Source organism: Aspergillus nidulans, chromosome I, assembly GCF_000011425.1.
Source record: "Aspergillus nidulans FGSC A4 chromosome I".
Taxonomy (NCBI): Eukaryota; Fungi; Ascomycota; class Eurotiomycetes; order Eurotiales; family Aspergillaceae; genus Aspergillus; species Aspergillus nidulans.
The window spans coordinates 3,472,001-3,488,128 of record NC_066257.1 but is presented as its reverse complement, the minus strand read 5'-3'; the positions used below and the strand labels follow the sequence as shown (position 1 = coordinate 3,488,128).

Below are 16,128 nucleotides of genomic sequence, written 5' to 3'. Positions count from 1 at the left end.
ACTGGGCGCATGAATCAGGAAGTACCACAAGCCACACTTGAGCCCGGAGCGCGGGGTAACCGCAGCCTAAGAGAATCTGCGCACTGTCGATCATGAATACTGGATCGAGATTGGAGGGCGATGTCTACTAGGGTATCAAGCTATTACCGTATCCGTCGTGCTAGTATGGAATACGCAACCGAGCGAGGGACGGGTGTAGTCTACAGCCTGCCCTGAGTATCACTTGCCACTATGCGGGCACCGTGGCAAAGATGAAGTCTTATTTGGCAGATGGATGAGACTCATGGATGATGGTTCGATAGGAATTAGTCTTGTGAAACCCGTAACATATCAGTATCTATCATTTGTCCCGTGCAGTCGACATTAAGACGGTGACGGGGCAGAAGGACGAGGAATTAAGTGTAGGGAATGTCCATCAAAAATGGCTTAATGATTAGGAAACGCCAGTCCGGCAGGTTCCAGGAAAGATTTGAAGTTAAACGAATGCGTTGTTGGAATGACTATGCAAAATTGAGAACCGGGATGTGTCAATCGAACAGAATCAAAGGACGCCGGGTACCGCTGATGTCAACGGGTGTTAAGTTAGTCAAAGCAAAGCCGTGAAGGGGTATAATCAATCAAGGGCAAGAAAGAGATGCCGCAATGCTAAATGCTAAGAAATGCAACCAGCAAATGGTAGAAAAGTAAGTATAAAAACGCCATACAGCACAGACGGCCGATTAAAGTTATGCTTGCGATGCAAAATAATGTTGAAGTCGAGATCTGGTCAGTGACCACCCATGAAGATTCAAGGTCTTAAAGCGGACGAGATTCTGACATTGAGGCTCGACCATCGAACGCCAGAGGACCAGAATCGTTTCTGGGGGTCAACGGGTTTTCGTCTGAGGATTCTGAGCGCATAGGGGTGTCCACCCGTAGTTCTTCGTGTCTTGACGGAACCGCAGTAGGGGACTGAGTCAGTGGCTGCAAGTCAGAGACATTAATGTTGGAGTTCGGCGCAGATGTTATGGTCTCTGGAGCCGGTCGTGGCGGATGCTCATCGGTGAGATGCATGCTCTCAACATTGGCAGCAAGGTTGTCGGCGGGTAATTCGGGCGTCTGACCATCCTCACTAGCAGGCGAGGCGCTGGAGGTACGGCTAGTTCCCGGTTGAGGGGAGCATGTCGTAGACCGTACTTCATTTGCAGCCCCTTCCTTGCTATCCGATGTCCGCTGGTTCGAGCTCTCAGCCTCATAATCATTCGAGTCGTCAACCTCAGCACTGAGGTCGGTATAGGCACGACAATTCGGGCACTGAAACATAGGATAGTCTGGGGTATGAATCAAGCGGCTAACGCATTTGTAATGCCATACGTGAGCGCAAGCTGCCATGAACAGGCACTGATACGGCCTCTGAATCTGCGATTAGTTCTGTTTTTTAGTTTTCCGGGTATGACCTACCAAGACCGATCCTAGACAAATAGAACATTCCCGACATCCAGAATAATCAGCGGTGTCACCCTTCCCCAGGTTTCTAATAAGACTTTCCGTGTTTTTGCTACATCAATAGTTAGTTATAGCTCACAAGAGCTTAAGACGCGGACATACTTGAATTCGTTCGGCTGCTGCTGCCAGGACCGGTTGCACTCAACCCTGATGCGAACACAGCGAAATATCATTTCTTCTCCTCCGCGGAAGTCGATTCCGAGCTGCACAATGTCCCCATCCTTGATGGTGTACAACCGAGACGGCATGCCGGGCTGGCTTAGCCTCATATGGTTTAAAAAGGTCCCGGATGAACTTCCGACATCCTTGATATGCCACTGGCCATTTTGGTATATGAATTCACAATGTTTCCGGCTCACGACTTTTGACTTGAATCCAACAGGCGCATCCGATGGCTCGCTGGGATTGGGCTGTGGGAGACCATCTCGCTCAGAATATCGACCGACGCGAATGTTGCAGGTATCGGATGGAAGAGTTCGCGAGATAGGGATAAAGGGTAAGGACGGGCGCGAGCTTTGACTCGGGTCTTGATGAGGGAAGAATCGAATCGTTGCACCCCTTTTCGACTTTGACCCCGATGACCCGGACGAAGCGCTATTAGAGGTAATGACTGGATCCGGCGAATCGAGCGCTGAGTTATGAATACTAGTTGACGCTGGTGCACTGGACGATTGGTCACTTCGAGAATTTTGATGGGATTCGGACGCTGTCCTCAGCCTGCCCATGGCTTCAGTTGTCGGTCGCCCTGAAGATTCTGACGAGGAATTTGAAATCGAGGAATCGGAAGGTTGAGTATCAGATCGCGAGTCTATGTCGAGACCACGGGAGCTTGGGAATAATATCGCGCTGTATCGATTCGGTCTGGAAGGTTCAGCACGGGGGTCGGGACATGGGCTTGGATCCGCAGCCGTCGGTTGAGCGGAGTCAGTGCGCGTCGTATTGTGAGGGGAGAACCAAGACAGTCGACGACCGCTAATACTGTGGCGACGAGGGCGCTGTTGCGGGTTGGATGTTGAAGGATTCGAGGATGTGGACGAAGAGTGGGGAGCGGAAAAATGAGTTTGGGTATAGGCACGCAGTTGGCTCAGGCGGCGAAAAGGCCCCAGACGGGAATCAGCCTGATGAAGGGGGTTGGAAATCGAGGTGGAGGTGGACACTGAGGCTGCCATCATTGGCTTAGTCCCTGGCGGAAAAACACAGGGCAAGGCGGTCCTCGAAAGGACAGTCAAAGGGAGAAAGGAAAATGGCGCAAAACAAAGCAGAGCAGAACTGGGGTTATCGTGGAATTGCTGGAATTGATGTTCTAAGCTCTGGGTATATATGTACCTCGTGGGATCGGCAAATAGCTTGAGTATCGACGTCGCCTGATGCGTCTATCGCACGTTCGGTGGGCGAAGGGCGGGTACTAGCTGCCTCTAATGGATCTTTTTTGCGGTTTGGGATTGACTCGATCAGAGAGCAGTTACTTGGTACTCCGTAATCGGATCAGGAAAGGGGGTTCAAGCTCGGGCTATTGAAAGCAAGCAGAAGATGCGAGAGGAGAGACAAAGGAAAAGCACGAAGAGGGAATGAGGGAATGAAGCCTTGTTCTTATGATTATTCTGCATTTTGCCGTCCGTCAATCTGCAGTCAGATGGCAAGCGATCTTCATCGTCCAGCAGCTGCAGGACCTAAGCGGTGGGGGCGACTGGAATGTCTTTCCGTCACTGACCATGATGGGCTTTTTTTTGCATTATTAGAAGACCTGAGTGTTTCGAGAACACGAAGCGGTTGACTCTGAATGGTGCATCAGGCCACCTGCATACCAGGCTCGAACCACTGTTAAGCCTGAGGATGCAGTCAGCAGTCAGCAACATTGTCTGAGAAACCCGACGTCGAGAGAGTGCGTCTCAAAAATCGCGGTCAGGTCAGGGACCAGAGTTACCCAAAACATGCATCTTGTCCAGCCAGATTTCCAACCGTCCCGCTCTGGTATGTTTATTCCCGGTGACGGAGTATGTCGACTAGGTTCCTCAACTCCAGTCTGAGTATCCTCATCCACCCACTACTAACACTACTAATTACCGTAGAGCGCCTCTACTACATGAGAACCCATACGCCTTGGGCAACAAATTCGGTGGCCATGGTTGCCCTTCGGCCGATCGCATCGCAAAATGCTCTCCAGTCAATGGGCTAATCCTCCATTAGTGTTTAGTGTGCGGGGCCATATGGTTTAAGGCCCCGAGCTAAAACCAGTGAGCCTCTCAGCGTCCAGTTCCGCTCGAACAGCCGCTGCAGAGATCCACGACGGGCTTCAAGGCTCAAAGGCCTCAAGGTCATGAGCCCATCTCCGCTGCTCCGCATGACGTTGTGCTCCTCACGTGGTTTTAGTGGCAACCGCCTCTAGACAGCACTTGAGAATAGAGTGGGACGTTTCTTGCACGACAATTTCTGAATATTCCAGCAAGTGGAGGCCTCTTTGGTTGGTGGTCTCTGTAGAAATCATGTCAGCAATTCAAAACACCAATCCAATGCGATATTAGGTGATACTGCCTTGTTTTAGCCGTTTAGATGAGGACCCCTGGTGCTTGGTCGGGATCAGCGCCAGGCATACTCGGTACTGCAAGTTTGGAATACGAATGCTGCAGCCGACAGAGGCAGTGATCGAAAATCGTCCGAGCGCCTGCGGAGTGAATATATATCAATCTCTAATTTTGCGGGAGTAAGCAAATGGGCCGACTAACATTTGCCTTCCATTGACATCTGCAAATGTAATTCGATAACAAAGGTGGAGGCTGATCTGCCAGCAGCGGTACCTACCTACGGGTACCTCCCAGAAGCAAAACTCAGGGCTCATGGCGAGTAGGACTCGCCAGTTGAGGCGTCCAATATGCAATGGAGATCGACCTATTTAAATGACGACTACCGGAACGTACTCAGAGTAGTTCTGATTGCGGACGAGCCGAAATGAGGAGACTGTTGAAAACTGAGGTTCATTTCTAATATTCTTGCCCATTAAGTGCCTATTATCAGTACTAGGTACGCACGAGGTATCTTTCGGACCGGCTTACTCGATAGCAGTGTAACGAAGATCGATATGATGTGATAGGTATGATAAGGCCGATCGATATCACAGAACTCATCATCGGTTAGTATACCGTTTGTCATTTACGATTTTCTTCTTTTAGTTACTGAAATATGTGCGCATAACCTTGACAGTTATCGAAAGGGCTTTGTTTAAACCAAGTACTCCGGAAAGCTTACAGAGTATGATTCAGTAGTGGTGGGTGTGAGCTTCGTGACCAGCTTAAAGATATGCGTGCCGTCATTCGCCCAAGACAAGTCACCAGCCGCCAGAGCTGGAGACCTCCATCCCAAACTAAACCCGCTTGGTCATTCACTTAACTCCCGCATCTTCACCTCACCCTTCCACTCCTCCCCTCTCCATTATTGCCATCTTAACTTTGGCAGGGCGTCTTGGGGATAAAGTCCGCGACACCGGAATAGGAATCGGGAGCCGGTCGTGATTGCTATATCTTCCTTCTTTCCATTGCTCGCCGTGGTTTTGTTTTTCTAGTCTTCACCCAGCTCCTCCTACATGCAGAGCTAGGCCCCGTCCTTCCTGCTTCCTTAATCTCTCTTTCACCCCCATCTGTACCTCCTGTCTTCTACTTTAATTCTGCCACGGAATATCCAATCTCTGCAAAGCCTTTTATTTGACGGCTCGTTCAAGGATTCAACTGAAAGGAAGGGACAACTTCGCCGGTGTATGCTTTCCGTGCTCAGTGACGGCCATCCAGCCTCTTTTCGCTCTTTGACCGACGTCGCTCGCGCGGTTTTACCTTTGTCGTGCAAGACTTCAGCTCTAAAGTCATGGCCGCCATCGTGAACGCCTGTCTCTCTTGCTTATCAACAGCCGACCGCTGGTGCCATATCACCGCCTGCCTTGGCCCTCTCAGCGGTCGCTCCAGAGAAGGAATCTATGACACAACGTTGGCCGATAATGAACGGGAAGCTGTTTCCGACCTTCTCGGCTATCTTGAGAATGTGAGTCGACGCTCCGCTCGAAAAACGTCTCGTCTTGATCTCTTGTCCCGCATTGCACTATATACACGTACTAACTCTTAATGATGGATAGCGAGCTGAGACCGATTTCTTTTCCGGCGAACCTTTACGAGCCCTGAGTACTCTGGTTTATTCCGACAATGTTGACCTCCAAAGGAGCGCTAGTCTGACATTCGCTGAGATTACAGAACGAGGTATGCGTGGTGGTCCGGCAAAGTGACTGGAGCATGGCTAATGTCGAGCCTGATTAGATGTGCGCGAAGTCGACCGGGACACTCTCGAGCCCATCCTGTTCTTACTACAAAGTTCTGATATCGAGGTCCAACGAGCTGCAAGTGCAGCTCTTGGAAACCTTGCGGTGAATGGTCGGTTCACATTGCCTTTCTTCACGGTTGGATTCTGACAGGAAGCAGCGGACAACAAGGTGTTGATCGTCGCCTTAGGAGGGCTTGCCCCGTTAATAAAGCAGATGATGTCACCAAATGTTGAGGTTCAATGTAACGCGGTTGGCTGCATTACGAACCTCGCTACCCATGAGGATAACAAGGCTAAGATTGCGCGCTCTGGTGCCCTGGGGCCGCTAATTCGCCTCGCGAAGTCTAAGGATATGCGCGTGCAGCGCAATGCGACAGGGGCGCTCCTCAACATGACACACTCAGGTAGAACGCACGCTATGTCTGCTTTGTTTCTCTGCTGACTCAACCCCAGACGACAATAGGCAACAGCTTGTTAATGCCGGTGCAATTCCTGTTTTGGTCCAGTTACTTTCGTCCTCTGATGTCGACGTGCAGTATTATTGCACCACTGCCCTTAGTAACATCGCCGTCGATGCATCAAACCGGAAAAGGCTTGCCCAGACCGAGTCCCGATTAGTTCAGTCCCTTGTGCATTTGATGGACTCGTCTACTCCAAAAGTGCAATGCCAGGCTGCCCTGGCGCTTCGAAACCTTGCCTCCGACGAGAAGTACCAGCTCGAGATTGTTCGTGCAAAGGGGCTACCGCCGCTCCTCCGCCTTTTGCAGTCATCTTATCTTCCTCTTATTCTCTCTGCAGTTGCCTGCATTCGCAATATCTCAATTCACCCTCTCAACGAATCGCCCATCATTGATGCCGGGTTCCTCAAACCGCTGGTCGACCTTCTGGGATCAACAGATAATGAAGAGATCCAATGCCACGCAATTTCTACTCTCCGGAACCTTGCCGCTAGCTCTGACCGCAACAAAGAGCTCGTCCTCCAAGCTGGTGCTGTCCAGAAGTGTAAAGATCTCGTTCTACGCGTACCTGTCACCGTGCAGTCCGAGATGACGGCTGCTATAGCAGTCTTGGCACTTAGCGATGAGTTGAAGCCTCATCTTCTTAGCCTCGGTGTCTTTGATGTATTAATTCCATTGACTGAGTCTGATAGCATTGAAGTTCAAGGAAACAGTGCTGCTGCCCTTGGCAACCTCTCCTCCAAAGGTATGTTCTTACTCGCGTTTTCCACGTGCCCACACTGGCGTGAAGTATCTGACGTTTTGTAGTTGGAGATTACTCCATCTTTGTCCGAGATTGGGCGGATCCTAATGGAGGTATCCATGGGTATTTGAAACGATTCCTTGCTAGTGGAGACCCGACCTTCCAGCATATCGCCATTTGGACTCTTCTTCAATTGCTCGAGTCGGAAGACAAGCGCCTAGTGGGCTACATCGGAAAATCTGATGACATAGTCCAAATGGTAAGGTCAATATCGGACAAGAATATCGAGTCCGATGAAGAAGATACCGAGGATGGTGGCGAAGCAGAGGTCATCGCGTTGGCACGGCGATGTCTCGAGCTTCTCGGCGGCGGCCCTAAGCAGACTCTTGTAGAAGGTTAATGTTTCCATCCCATGCTTTTTCCCTTCACTGTTTTCTGAGCGTCTAATTTCCATTCGCTGGGCTGTCTTACCTTTTCATGTCCTCTTCTGTTCGCTGAATTGCTTGTCTCTTCTTACTTTGATATACATTGCGCTTTCATGCTACTGGCGTTAAGAGGCATTTGACTCGGTGTCTGTTCATTTTTTTTCCAGCGAGCATTCGGGTGATACGATCTATATTTCTCTCTTCATGGGCTTTCTTCCTGCTCGGGTTGTTTGCTGTGGATGTTGATTGTATTCAGAATAATTGTTGTGATTGTGCTCGGTCAGACTGTGTTTAGCTGCAGCGGTACCTAGATATATTGTGTATTCATTTATAAACTTGCCTTATCCCCTGGTGAATAAGCCATTCATATGTTGGTTCCACCCGCAATTATTATTGCTGCGGCGGAATCGGGGAAACTGCTCTCCGAGACGGTCCGCTCGCGAAGGGAACTTCAAAAGTTTCAGCTCAGTTGCACTTGCTTCTCAGCAGACTTAAACTTTTTCTATTCGCTACACGTGTGGTCTGCTGGTGATGGCAAGCGCTCTACCTTCACTGGCTATCCCGGGCCAGCGCCTAGGACCTGCTGGAACTTACTCCGCCGGTCCAGGTACTCATGTTTATCATTCTCACATATATGCATCCATCGCCGGTCCAGTTTCTGTTGACTCGGCACAGGTGAATTCTCCAGCAAAATCGATAATCAGCGTCTCAAGGACTATGAAAAAAGCTATAGCAGCTGCGAGCACATCCACATCATCTACAACGACAGTGCCAAAACCCAAGTATAACACACTACCTGCGGTCGACTCCGTCGTGTTGGCACGCGTGACTCGAGTTCAGAAACGACAAGCTACGGTGTCAATTCTTGTCGTTTTAGACGAATCTGCTAGCTCGCAAGCACTGAACCCCTCACAATCAGCGTCGGATAACGATAACATTGAGTCGATTCTGGCGTCTGCCGCAAACCCGGAGAATCACAGCAGCTCTGACGAACTTCGATTCCAGGCGCTTATCCGAAAGGAGGATGTGAGAGCCGTGGAAAAAGATCGTGTTGTCTTGGATGAGATGTTTCGCGTTGGCGATATCGTCCGGGGTACGGTCATTTCCCTCGGCGACCAGAGCTATTACTATATAACAACGGCAAGGAATGACCTCGGCGTGGTTATGGCGCGCAGTGAAGCAGGTAATATGATGTTTCCCGTCAGCTGGAAGGAGATGAGAGACCCCGTCACTGGGGCCGCAGAACAGAGAAAAGTGGCGCGACCTTTCTGAATGCACAATCACCTGCAAGATACACATTTACTACCACGACCCTTAACCGTCTGGCACGGCGCCATTTTATGGAACTGAATGAGCACTCACTGAGTTGCTGAATGAATGTATACCCCGGTCACTTGCACCGGGCTACTTGCAGCGGCGCCGAATCCGCACATCTGAGGCTATGCAACCCAGAACAAGCCGAATAACGAGCCAGACACCATTACATAGAAGTGGCGGTGTTCCTGTGATCAGAAATGCCATCACCTGGTCTCACGCACAGACCACAAGACCAAAACTAATTAGATACCCAATGAATTTATCTTCTCACTCAAAGGACATTTTTGTCCTAGTCTTGCCTTGTGCCTGGTTCAACCATAAGACACAGATCCTCCTCAGTATCCATGGACCTGGCTTTTCAATGCTGGTCTGTGTTTGTCAATGGAGGAAGAGAAATGGCTTTTCGCGTGATGACTCTCATCATCATGACCCTGGTTCTAAGTTTCTTTTCCGATAAATCGTGGTCTGGGAAATTCTATAGCTAGGGTACATGCACTGTTTTTGCCTGCCCATCTCTCTGCTTCCATAGAGTGGCAGGTCATTCATTCTAGCAAGATAAAAGCACCTGCACTGTATCTTACAGCAGATTAAGACATATATATCTATCCAAGTCCCCGCCATCGAATAAGGAATCCTTTTCAGTAAACATAGTTCTAGCTATATATGCACAAATATGACTACTTCTTCAGAGTCTTCTGCTTCTCTGCATCAATCAACTTCTTCCCCTGCACAAACAAGCCCTTCCTAGACCTAACAGCATCGACATACATCTTCGCCACATTTTCACGATCCGCCAGCTCCCCAAGATCCTCCAATTCCTCTTCCGTTGCGGGAACCCAAAAGGGGTCCTGGTCGAGGGCTTCAAAACCCGCGAAGATTAGTTGAGGTTGGGCGGCACCTGAGGTGCGCTTGCGGATTTCCTCTGCGAAGCCGAAAGATTCGGCGACGGGGAGAAGGGAGAGGATTGTGAAGAAGGGGGTTCCTTCTTTCATTGTCTCGGAGAGAATGCGGCCGCGTCGGCGGGTGATGACGCCGTAGACGCGGCCAAGGACTTCAGCTGCAGATGGTGTTAGCATATTTCATGGTATCTTTCGTAGCATTCATAAAGTCGATTGTGAGATACCCAGGCTAGAAATTGCAGCGAATGAGAAGGCAAGTACTTACTAGAGGCTTGGATTTCGCAACTGTACATGGCAAGCATGATCCGGGGACTCCAATCCAGGAAGCCTTGGGAGATACTTTCGCGGACGAGACGGATTGTCTCACCGGTAAGACGGCCGAGGTCCACCTCATCTTCGTGGTTATTGATTTGAATTTCCTCGAGGAAGACTGCTATTCCTTGGATTGGCTCCTGGCAGAGCGGGCCTTGGGCTGTGGCGAGTTGGAAGGCGTAGGTGATCTTGTCGCAGAAGTCGCGGACGATGAGTGCGTCGCGGCTGGCGTTTTCGGGAAGGACACTGGGTTGTTGCTTGGGATCGTCGAGGAGGCTAGTGGTTTTGTTAGTATAGGAATCAACTTAGGGATATGGGGAACAAATACAATTTCTCGCATGTGTTGACTACTGTGGCGTCGATAAGGACATTGGGCCCTGTCCGCCGAGGACCGAAGCGATGATCTTATCCACAACATCCTTCCACAGCTCCTTGTCTTCCTTGACTTCTTCGAAGGTCTTGCTGAGCTCCTTTCTAAAATCGTCAAGAGAGAGCAAGGAGACTTCTCTAGCCTCGCCTGTTGCGTCGGCGGCCTCGTCCTGCTGTGTACTTTCAGAGGAAAGGGTAGCATTTTCACCCTCTGCTCTAATGATTCGCTTCTGGGACTGTAGGCGTTTGATGGTCCCAACATGCTTGGTAAAGAAATCAGTAACTGCTTCTGGTAGAGGAATGACCTTTAGTCGGACCGTCAACTGCTTTGATGCAGAAACAGCCAGAACACCACCCCTTCCTAGATCTGGATTTTTTGGAGCTGCCATCTCAGCGGCTCTGACAATGGTCTCCCGGTATGGAACGATTGTCTGGCCGGTTTGAATCTCGCACTTCGCGAAACGTTCACGAAGGTCTTTCAGACAACGCTCAAGGTGCAGTTCACCTGCGGTCAGAATAACATGTTCACCATTCGGAAGTACTTCGTATAGTGCGCAAGGGTCGCTCTGTTCAAGTAGGCGCAGGCCCGTGACCATCTTGCTGAGATCTGACGGGTTGACAGGCTCAAGGGCCACTCGCACAATTGGCGGCGTATCTAGCGAGACACCTGCCAGGTTGATGCCTCCTTCGAGCTGCGAGCAAAGAGTGCCTGTCTTCAATATGTGACCGGATAGACCACCAATTCCAAAGACGACACCTGCTGGAACAGACTGGAGAGGCTCAAGGCTTCGTCCCATGAGCAGATATAGATCTGTGACGATGACCTTCTGGGGTTCTGGGCTAGCATGGGCATTCTCTGGAGAAAATTTGGGCGGTAGGACGTAGACAGAGTCGCCGACTGATAGGGTTCCAGAATAGAGACGGGCAAATCCAATCAGATGCTCGGGGTCTTCCTTCTGTTCCTGTTCTGCCGGCTGATTCTCATCGTCTATTTGGACCCGCTCGAACGCAGATGTTACTCGCGAGAAGTCGTCTGCTTGATTCGTGCTTGCTTCTGCTTGCATTTTAGCAATTTCTTCTCTTTTCCTTCGAGCTAACTCTCTCGCCTCATCCGCAGACATCGTTCCAGTTTTCTTCTTGCTAGAAGACAGCTCACTTTCCGGGATGGAGACCATCTTGCTAACATATGCAACGACAGGCTCCTTTGGGCCAGTCTTGAACTGAATCATGGCATCCTTCACAGCGGCATCCACGTACTTTGACCCTGGCGACTCCTCTATCATTGGCGGTAATCGGGATGATTGAGCTGTTCGCGGACTAGGAAGGTACTCAATGACTGACACCAAAAGTGCTGTGGAGAGCGGTAGCCACTGCGAGAACAAAGTGGTCATGATGTTCCTTGGATCGCGGGATCGTAAGATGTACGGTGGAATGTTAATACCTAGGGACTTCGTGATCTTCTCCAGCAATGCAGGGTCACTATAGTATGGTAAGTATATTGCAAAAGAAACAGTGTGCTTGATCATACCCTTTTCCTTTACCGCCGCCAGTGGTGGCTTCATAAGCAGCCCAGACGCTATCCAACACAAGCTGCACAAACATGGGTTTTAGAGCCCGCCCCTTAAGGTGCTTTTGACCCAGGACCCTTTTCGTCTTTGGATCGAGGTAATAGTCACCCCAGAGAACTCTCTCGAGAATAGCCCTCTTGATCCCGAGCTTCTTTTCGTAAATCGCCGCAAATTGTCGAACTGTGAAAGCCCAGCCGTCAACTGCACTGCAAAATATAACGTTGTTCTTTTCAGGTGCAAAGTAGAGATCTTCATCATCGCGCTCTACATATTGTGCTCCATCAACACCTCCTTCAGCAGGTTCTCCATCTTGTGCTTGCTTCTGTTGGGCAGCGGCATTGACGCGTTCCTCCATACGCTCTCGCCACTGGAGATCCTCCTCCATTCGTTCTCCCTGGTAGAAGCTACCGATGACGGCGTTTACCTGTTCTAAGAGTCTGCTTAGGTGAGAATAGGCTTCCGCAGAGGTCATTTGCAATTCAGTAATCAGTCTGTCCATCTTGTTGATGACCAGGATCGGTTTCAGCTGTTCGACCCAGGTTTGACGTAGAACGGTGACCGTTTGACTACAGACACCCTCCACAGCATCAACTAGGACGACTGCTCCATCACATAGTCGCGAAGCTGTTGATACTTCACTGCTGAAGTCGATGTGTCCTGGGGAGTCAATCAGATTGATTAGGTACTCCTTTGCTTCAGGTTGGGCATCTGGAGCAGAGCGGCGCATCATGGAGAAGAAGAGAGAGATCGCAGAAGACTCCATGGTAATTCCGCGTAGCTGCTCGTCTGGACGCGAGTCCAGGTAGCGGATTTTGCCCGCCAGCTTGGGCGAGATGATGCCATTTGTGGCAATAAGGCTGTCTGTCAACGATGTTTTCCCATGATCCTGTATTCGCGCAGGATATTAGAATTAGCCATAATAGGATAATGGTCTTACATCAACGTACGACATGTGCTAGAATACATATCTAGAAAGAAACATGGTTAGCATGGCAAGCTCGAACGTCCCTGTCGTTTGGGAGCGAAGTGGGATGGCCGATAATGGAGGGGCAACGAACATTTCGAATATCGTCCGGCTTCCGCTGCAGACGGATCAGATCTTCGACACTGACGACGGGCATTTTCGATGGAAGATGGCGCGTCTGCCCAGCAACGAAGCTGGAGGTTCGAGGAAGTTTCCAGTCCAAGAAAGCTTGTCGCGTGAGGGTCGCTTCTGAGTCTGGAACAGCGCTGAGAAAAAAATATTTCACCTCCAGAACATTTAGCACTACGCGCTCATTAATGACTTCACTTCTCACAAAATCTTGGCTTTTCGAAAACTGTCCGAATCAAGAAGCGTCAAAATGAGTCATCTACTATACAATCTACTGCCTCCCCGTGGCAAGTGGGGTTATCTCTACAACCTCTTGGATGACCCGAGTACAGGTAGCGACGCATCTACAAGAGTCTGCAACAAAGGCGGAAGATGTATATCACTCCTCGAACGAGAGCTTTATTTTCTTCTTCTTCTTCTTCTGCTTCGGATTCCGAAGGCCTAACTCTTTCGGCAGTACCTCTTCTTTCTCAACCCCTTCGACATCGTCCCCTTCGACCTCATCACCAACAACTTTCGCTTGCTTTCGCTTGCGAGGCCCTCCGATCTCCGCAAGATTTTGTTTCATAATAGCTGTTTCCGCCTTTTGCGAGTCTCCATCCTGGTTTGCAACGGCATCTTCGTCCTCTTCACCATCCTTAGGCTGTTTAGTTTCTGAGTCGCCGCATTTCACCATAGCCTCGTAATCTTCCTTGGAGATCACTTCATTGCTTTCTGCATCGACATACGTAGGCGCATCATCATCTTTATCGTCGTGTACTCGGCGAGGTCGCAGCGACGGACGCTCTAGGCCACCTGAGGAGTTTCCGAATTGGCTTCTTAGTCGCTGCAGGAATGCAGGCTCCTTCGAGTCTGAAACCGGTGTTAGAGAAGTAAGCCTTTTTTCAGGAAGACGGCACCTACCGTAAGCGAGATTTTTCGCGTTGAATGACATGGCTCATTTGAATCGAGCCGCCGACACCTGATAGCGGAGTCGGGTCACTGCGATGTACTGAACAGAAGACGCAAGAGTCCTAGCCTGTCCTCATGCTTCGGTACGTCAAGTCCAGCAAGTTGTAACGAAACGTGGCTTCAACAGAACGATGCACATATCAGAAATTGACTCTAGATGGCAATAGCCTCTAGCTTATGTCAAGCGCACTGTTCCATTGGAGGGACCCTATGGAAAATCCGCAGCGTCATGGGTGACGGGTGGTTGGGCGTTTCGGGATGACCGCCAAGCATGAATCACCGATCGGCCAGAGGTGGCACTAGTCCGAATTCAGCACCGTCGAAAAGTCAAGGAGCCGCAGTTTCACCTTCTCCGAGTGTCTTGTCCATCAATCAGTCTATCTACACATCATGCTGTGCGCAAGTAAGTCAAGTTCAATTGTGTCCGAACCTGACTGAGTACTAATAATATTGGCAGTTTCGGGAGAGGCACCGCAAGAGCCTGTTGTCTCGCCTAAGAGCGGTAGGTTACAACCCACCACTGATCGGATCCTCAATTTCTAAATCTGTCTAGGCAGCGTCTTTGAGAAGCGTCTAGTCGAGGCTTACATCGCTGAGAATGGGAAGGATCCGGTGAACGGGGAGGAACTCTCTACAGAAGACCTCATCGAGGTCAAGACTCAGCGCGTCGTCCGACCCCGACCACCTACGCTTACTTCGATTCCTTCGCTGCTCAGTGTGTTTCAGGAAGAATGGGATGCCCTCGCTTTGGAAACATACACATTGCGTCAAACCCTCGCTCAAACGCGACAGGAACTAAGCGCTGCGCTTTACCAGCACGATGCAGCCGTCAGGGTGATCGCGCGGTTGACGAAGGAAAGAGATGAAGCACGCGACGCGTTATCCAAGGTCACCGTTGGTGCAAGGTCTTCTGGCGCCGCTGCAGATGCCATGCAGGTGGACTCAGCTGGCCTGCCTGACGAGGTTTTGGCGAGGGTGGAGAACACGCAGGCATCGTACGTCACCCGGCTCACTCACTACTATACTGCCATCTAAATGTGATCATTGACTTTGTTTAGGCTCTCAAAAACTCGACGCAAGCGCCCTGTTCCTGAAGGCTGGGCGACAGGTGAAGCAATTTCCGCGTACAAACCTACGGAAAGCACGGACGCATTCTACCCCGGTGGAAAGTCGTTATCAGTCAATGTATCCGGTGATTTGGTGCTCGTCGAGACTGCTGAAGGGACTGTTGGCGTGTTTTCTCTCTCTCAAAAACAGATCATTCACACTCTGCAGACAGATGGCCACGTTACAAATGTCCTCTGGGCAGGCGAGAAAGCGGTTGTTGCTTCCTCCACTGGGTCTGTGAAGGTTTTTGAGAGTGGCAAGGAGATCGCGAACTTCAATTCCCACGCTGGCGCAGCCACGGGTCTTGCCTTGCATGCAACTGGGGATATCGTGGCCTCGGTTGGAGAGGACAAGAGCTACGTTCTGTATGACCTTACAACAAACGGTGTCATTTTGCAAAACTTCAGTAACACATGTGAGTGATTCTCTGGGGGGGTACCCCCCCCCCACCACCCTCGAAGACACCTGGGCTTCAGCTAATCCTTCTCTTCTTCAGCCCTGCTCTCGGTGCAGTTCCACCCAGACGGCCACCTTCTCGCTGCTGGTGGTGCCGATGGTCAAATTAAGATCTATGACATAAAAACAGGAGCCTTGGCTGCAACTTACGACCTTGCTGGTGCTGTGAAACGCGTATTTTTCTCAGAAAACGGAACCTACTTGGCAGCTGTCACGGAGAACTCGACGATGGTCTCAATCTGGGACTTACGCAGCTCGAAAGAAATTAAGGTGCTCGAGACTGGCAGCCAGGTGGATTCGATTCACTGGGATTATACCGGTCAATTCCTCCTGACTGGTGGCCCTAGCGGGCTGACCGTCCAGCAATATTCGAAGGCTTCGAAGGTGTGGACGGAACCATTACGCAGTGCGGTCCCCGCAGTTGCCGTGGCCTGGGGTTCTGCCGCTCAGAGTATCATGGCGCTGGATAATGATGGCAGGATTACAGTGTTGACGGCGCAGTAATAAGCCTAATGCCAGATGAGTGGCGGAGAAGTCGTTGGTCAATACGTTGCTTCATGGTTCCAATTTGTACTTATAGGAGTTTCGCAAGGGAAATAGCAAGGAGAATAAATGACAGAAGGACAAACGCATGATGCACTGATGTA

General features: G+C 50.4%; 5 protein-coding genes and 1 pseudogene across 6 annotated transcripts, besides 3 other annotated features; 3 read left to right on the top strand and 3 right to left on the bottom strand.

The window, feature by feature from the left end:
• Positions 1-6,260: part of a sequence feature (contig 1.114 543..25936(1)) that runs on past the window's edge.
• ANIA_06908 (FHA domain protein) lies at positions 306-2,733 on the bottom strand. The gene is made up of 3 exons (XM_659420.2): positions 1,588-2,733; positions 1,441-1,537; positions 306-1,293 (listed from the first exon to the last, which is right to left on the bottom strand). The coding sequence occupies exons 1-3, from the start codon at positions 2,655-2,657 to the stop codon at positions 796-798; spliced, it is 1,665 nt and encodes a 554-aa protein (XP_664512.2). The 5' UTR covers positions 2,658-2,733; the 3' UTR covers positions 306-795.
• Positions 5,338-7,384, top strand: vac8 (protein anchor VAC8; the record flags this gene model as incomplete). The annotated part of the gene is made up of 6 exons (XM_050611138.1): positions 5,338-5,511; positions 5,603-5,723; positions 5,781-5,894; positions 5,943-6,188; positions 6,238-6,987; positions 7,050-7,384. The coding sequence occupies 6 exons, from the start codon at positions 5,338-5,340 to the stop codon at positions 7,382-7,384; spliced, it is 1,740 nt and encodes a 579-aa protein (XP_050467192.1).
• Positions 6,261-10,257: a sequence feature (contig 1.237 1..3997(-1)).
• On the top strand, positions 7,929-9,333 carry ANIA_11250 (exosome non-catalytic core subunit CSL4). The gene has a single exon (XM_050611137.1). It carries the CDS (start codon positions 7,941-7,943, stop codon positions 8,679-8,681), a length of 741 nt encoding a protein of 246 aa, XP_050467191.1. The 5' UTR covers positions 7,929-7,940; the 3' UTR covers positions 8,682-9,333.
• On the bottom strand, positions 9,365-12,995 carry ANIA_10856 (annotated as a pseudogene). The gene is made up of 6 exons: positions 12,933-12,995; positions 12,822-12,842; positions 11,835-12,760; positions 10,286-11,785; positions 9,891-10,213; positions 9,365-9,783 (listed from the first exon to the last, which is right to left on the bottom strand). Coding segments are annotated over exons 1-6 (3,252 nt in total).
• Positions 10,258-16,128: part of a sequence feature (contig 1.113 1..316066(1)) that runs on past the window's edge.
• ANIA_10858 (DUF4604 domain-containing protein) lies at positions 13,347-13,901 on the bottom strand (the record flags this gene model as incomplete). The annotated part of the gene is made up of 2 exons (XM_659419.2): positions 13,347-13,819; positions 13,871-13,901. 2 exons carry the CDS (start codon positions 13,899-13,901, stop codon positions 13,347-13,349), a joined length of 504 nt encoding a protein of 167 aa, XP_664511.2.
• On the top strand, positions 14,309-16,126 carry ANIA_06906 (E3 ubiquitin-protein ligase PRP19; the record flags this gene model as incomplete). Its single annotated transcript, XM_659418.2, has 5 exons — positions 14,309-14,321; positions 14,376-14,420; positions 14,472-14,913; positions 14,977-15,440; positions 15,522-16,126. The coding sequence occupies 5 exons, from the start codon at positions 14,309-14,311 to the stop codon at positions 15,983-15,985; spliced, it is 1,428 nt and encodes a 475-aa protein (XP_664510.1). The 3' UTR covers positions 15,986-16,126.

Bases quoted from the DNA above. Each gene is read 5' to 3' on its own strand.
- ANIA_06908 (XM_659420.2), bottom strand. From the start codon at position 2,657: ATGATGGCAGCCTCAGTGTCCACCTCCACCTCGATTTCCAACCCCCTT. The intron at 1,538-1,587 runs GTATGTCCGCGT...CTATTGATGTAG, and splicing joins CAGCAGCCGAACGAATTCAA to CAAAAACACGGAAAGTCTTA. The intron at 1,294-1,440 runs GTAGGTCATACC...CCTATGTTTCAG, and splicing joins TTTGTCTAGGATCGGTCTTG to TGCCCGAATTGTCGTGCCTA.
- ANIA_11250 (XM_050611137.1), top strand. From the start codon at position 7,941: ATGGCAAGCGCTCTACCTTCACTGGCTATCCCGGGCCAGCGCCTAGGA.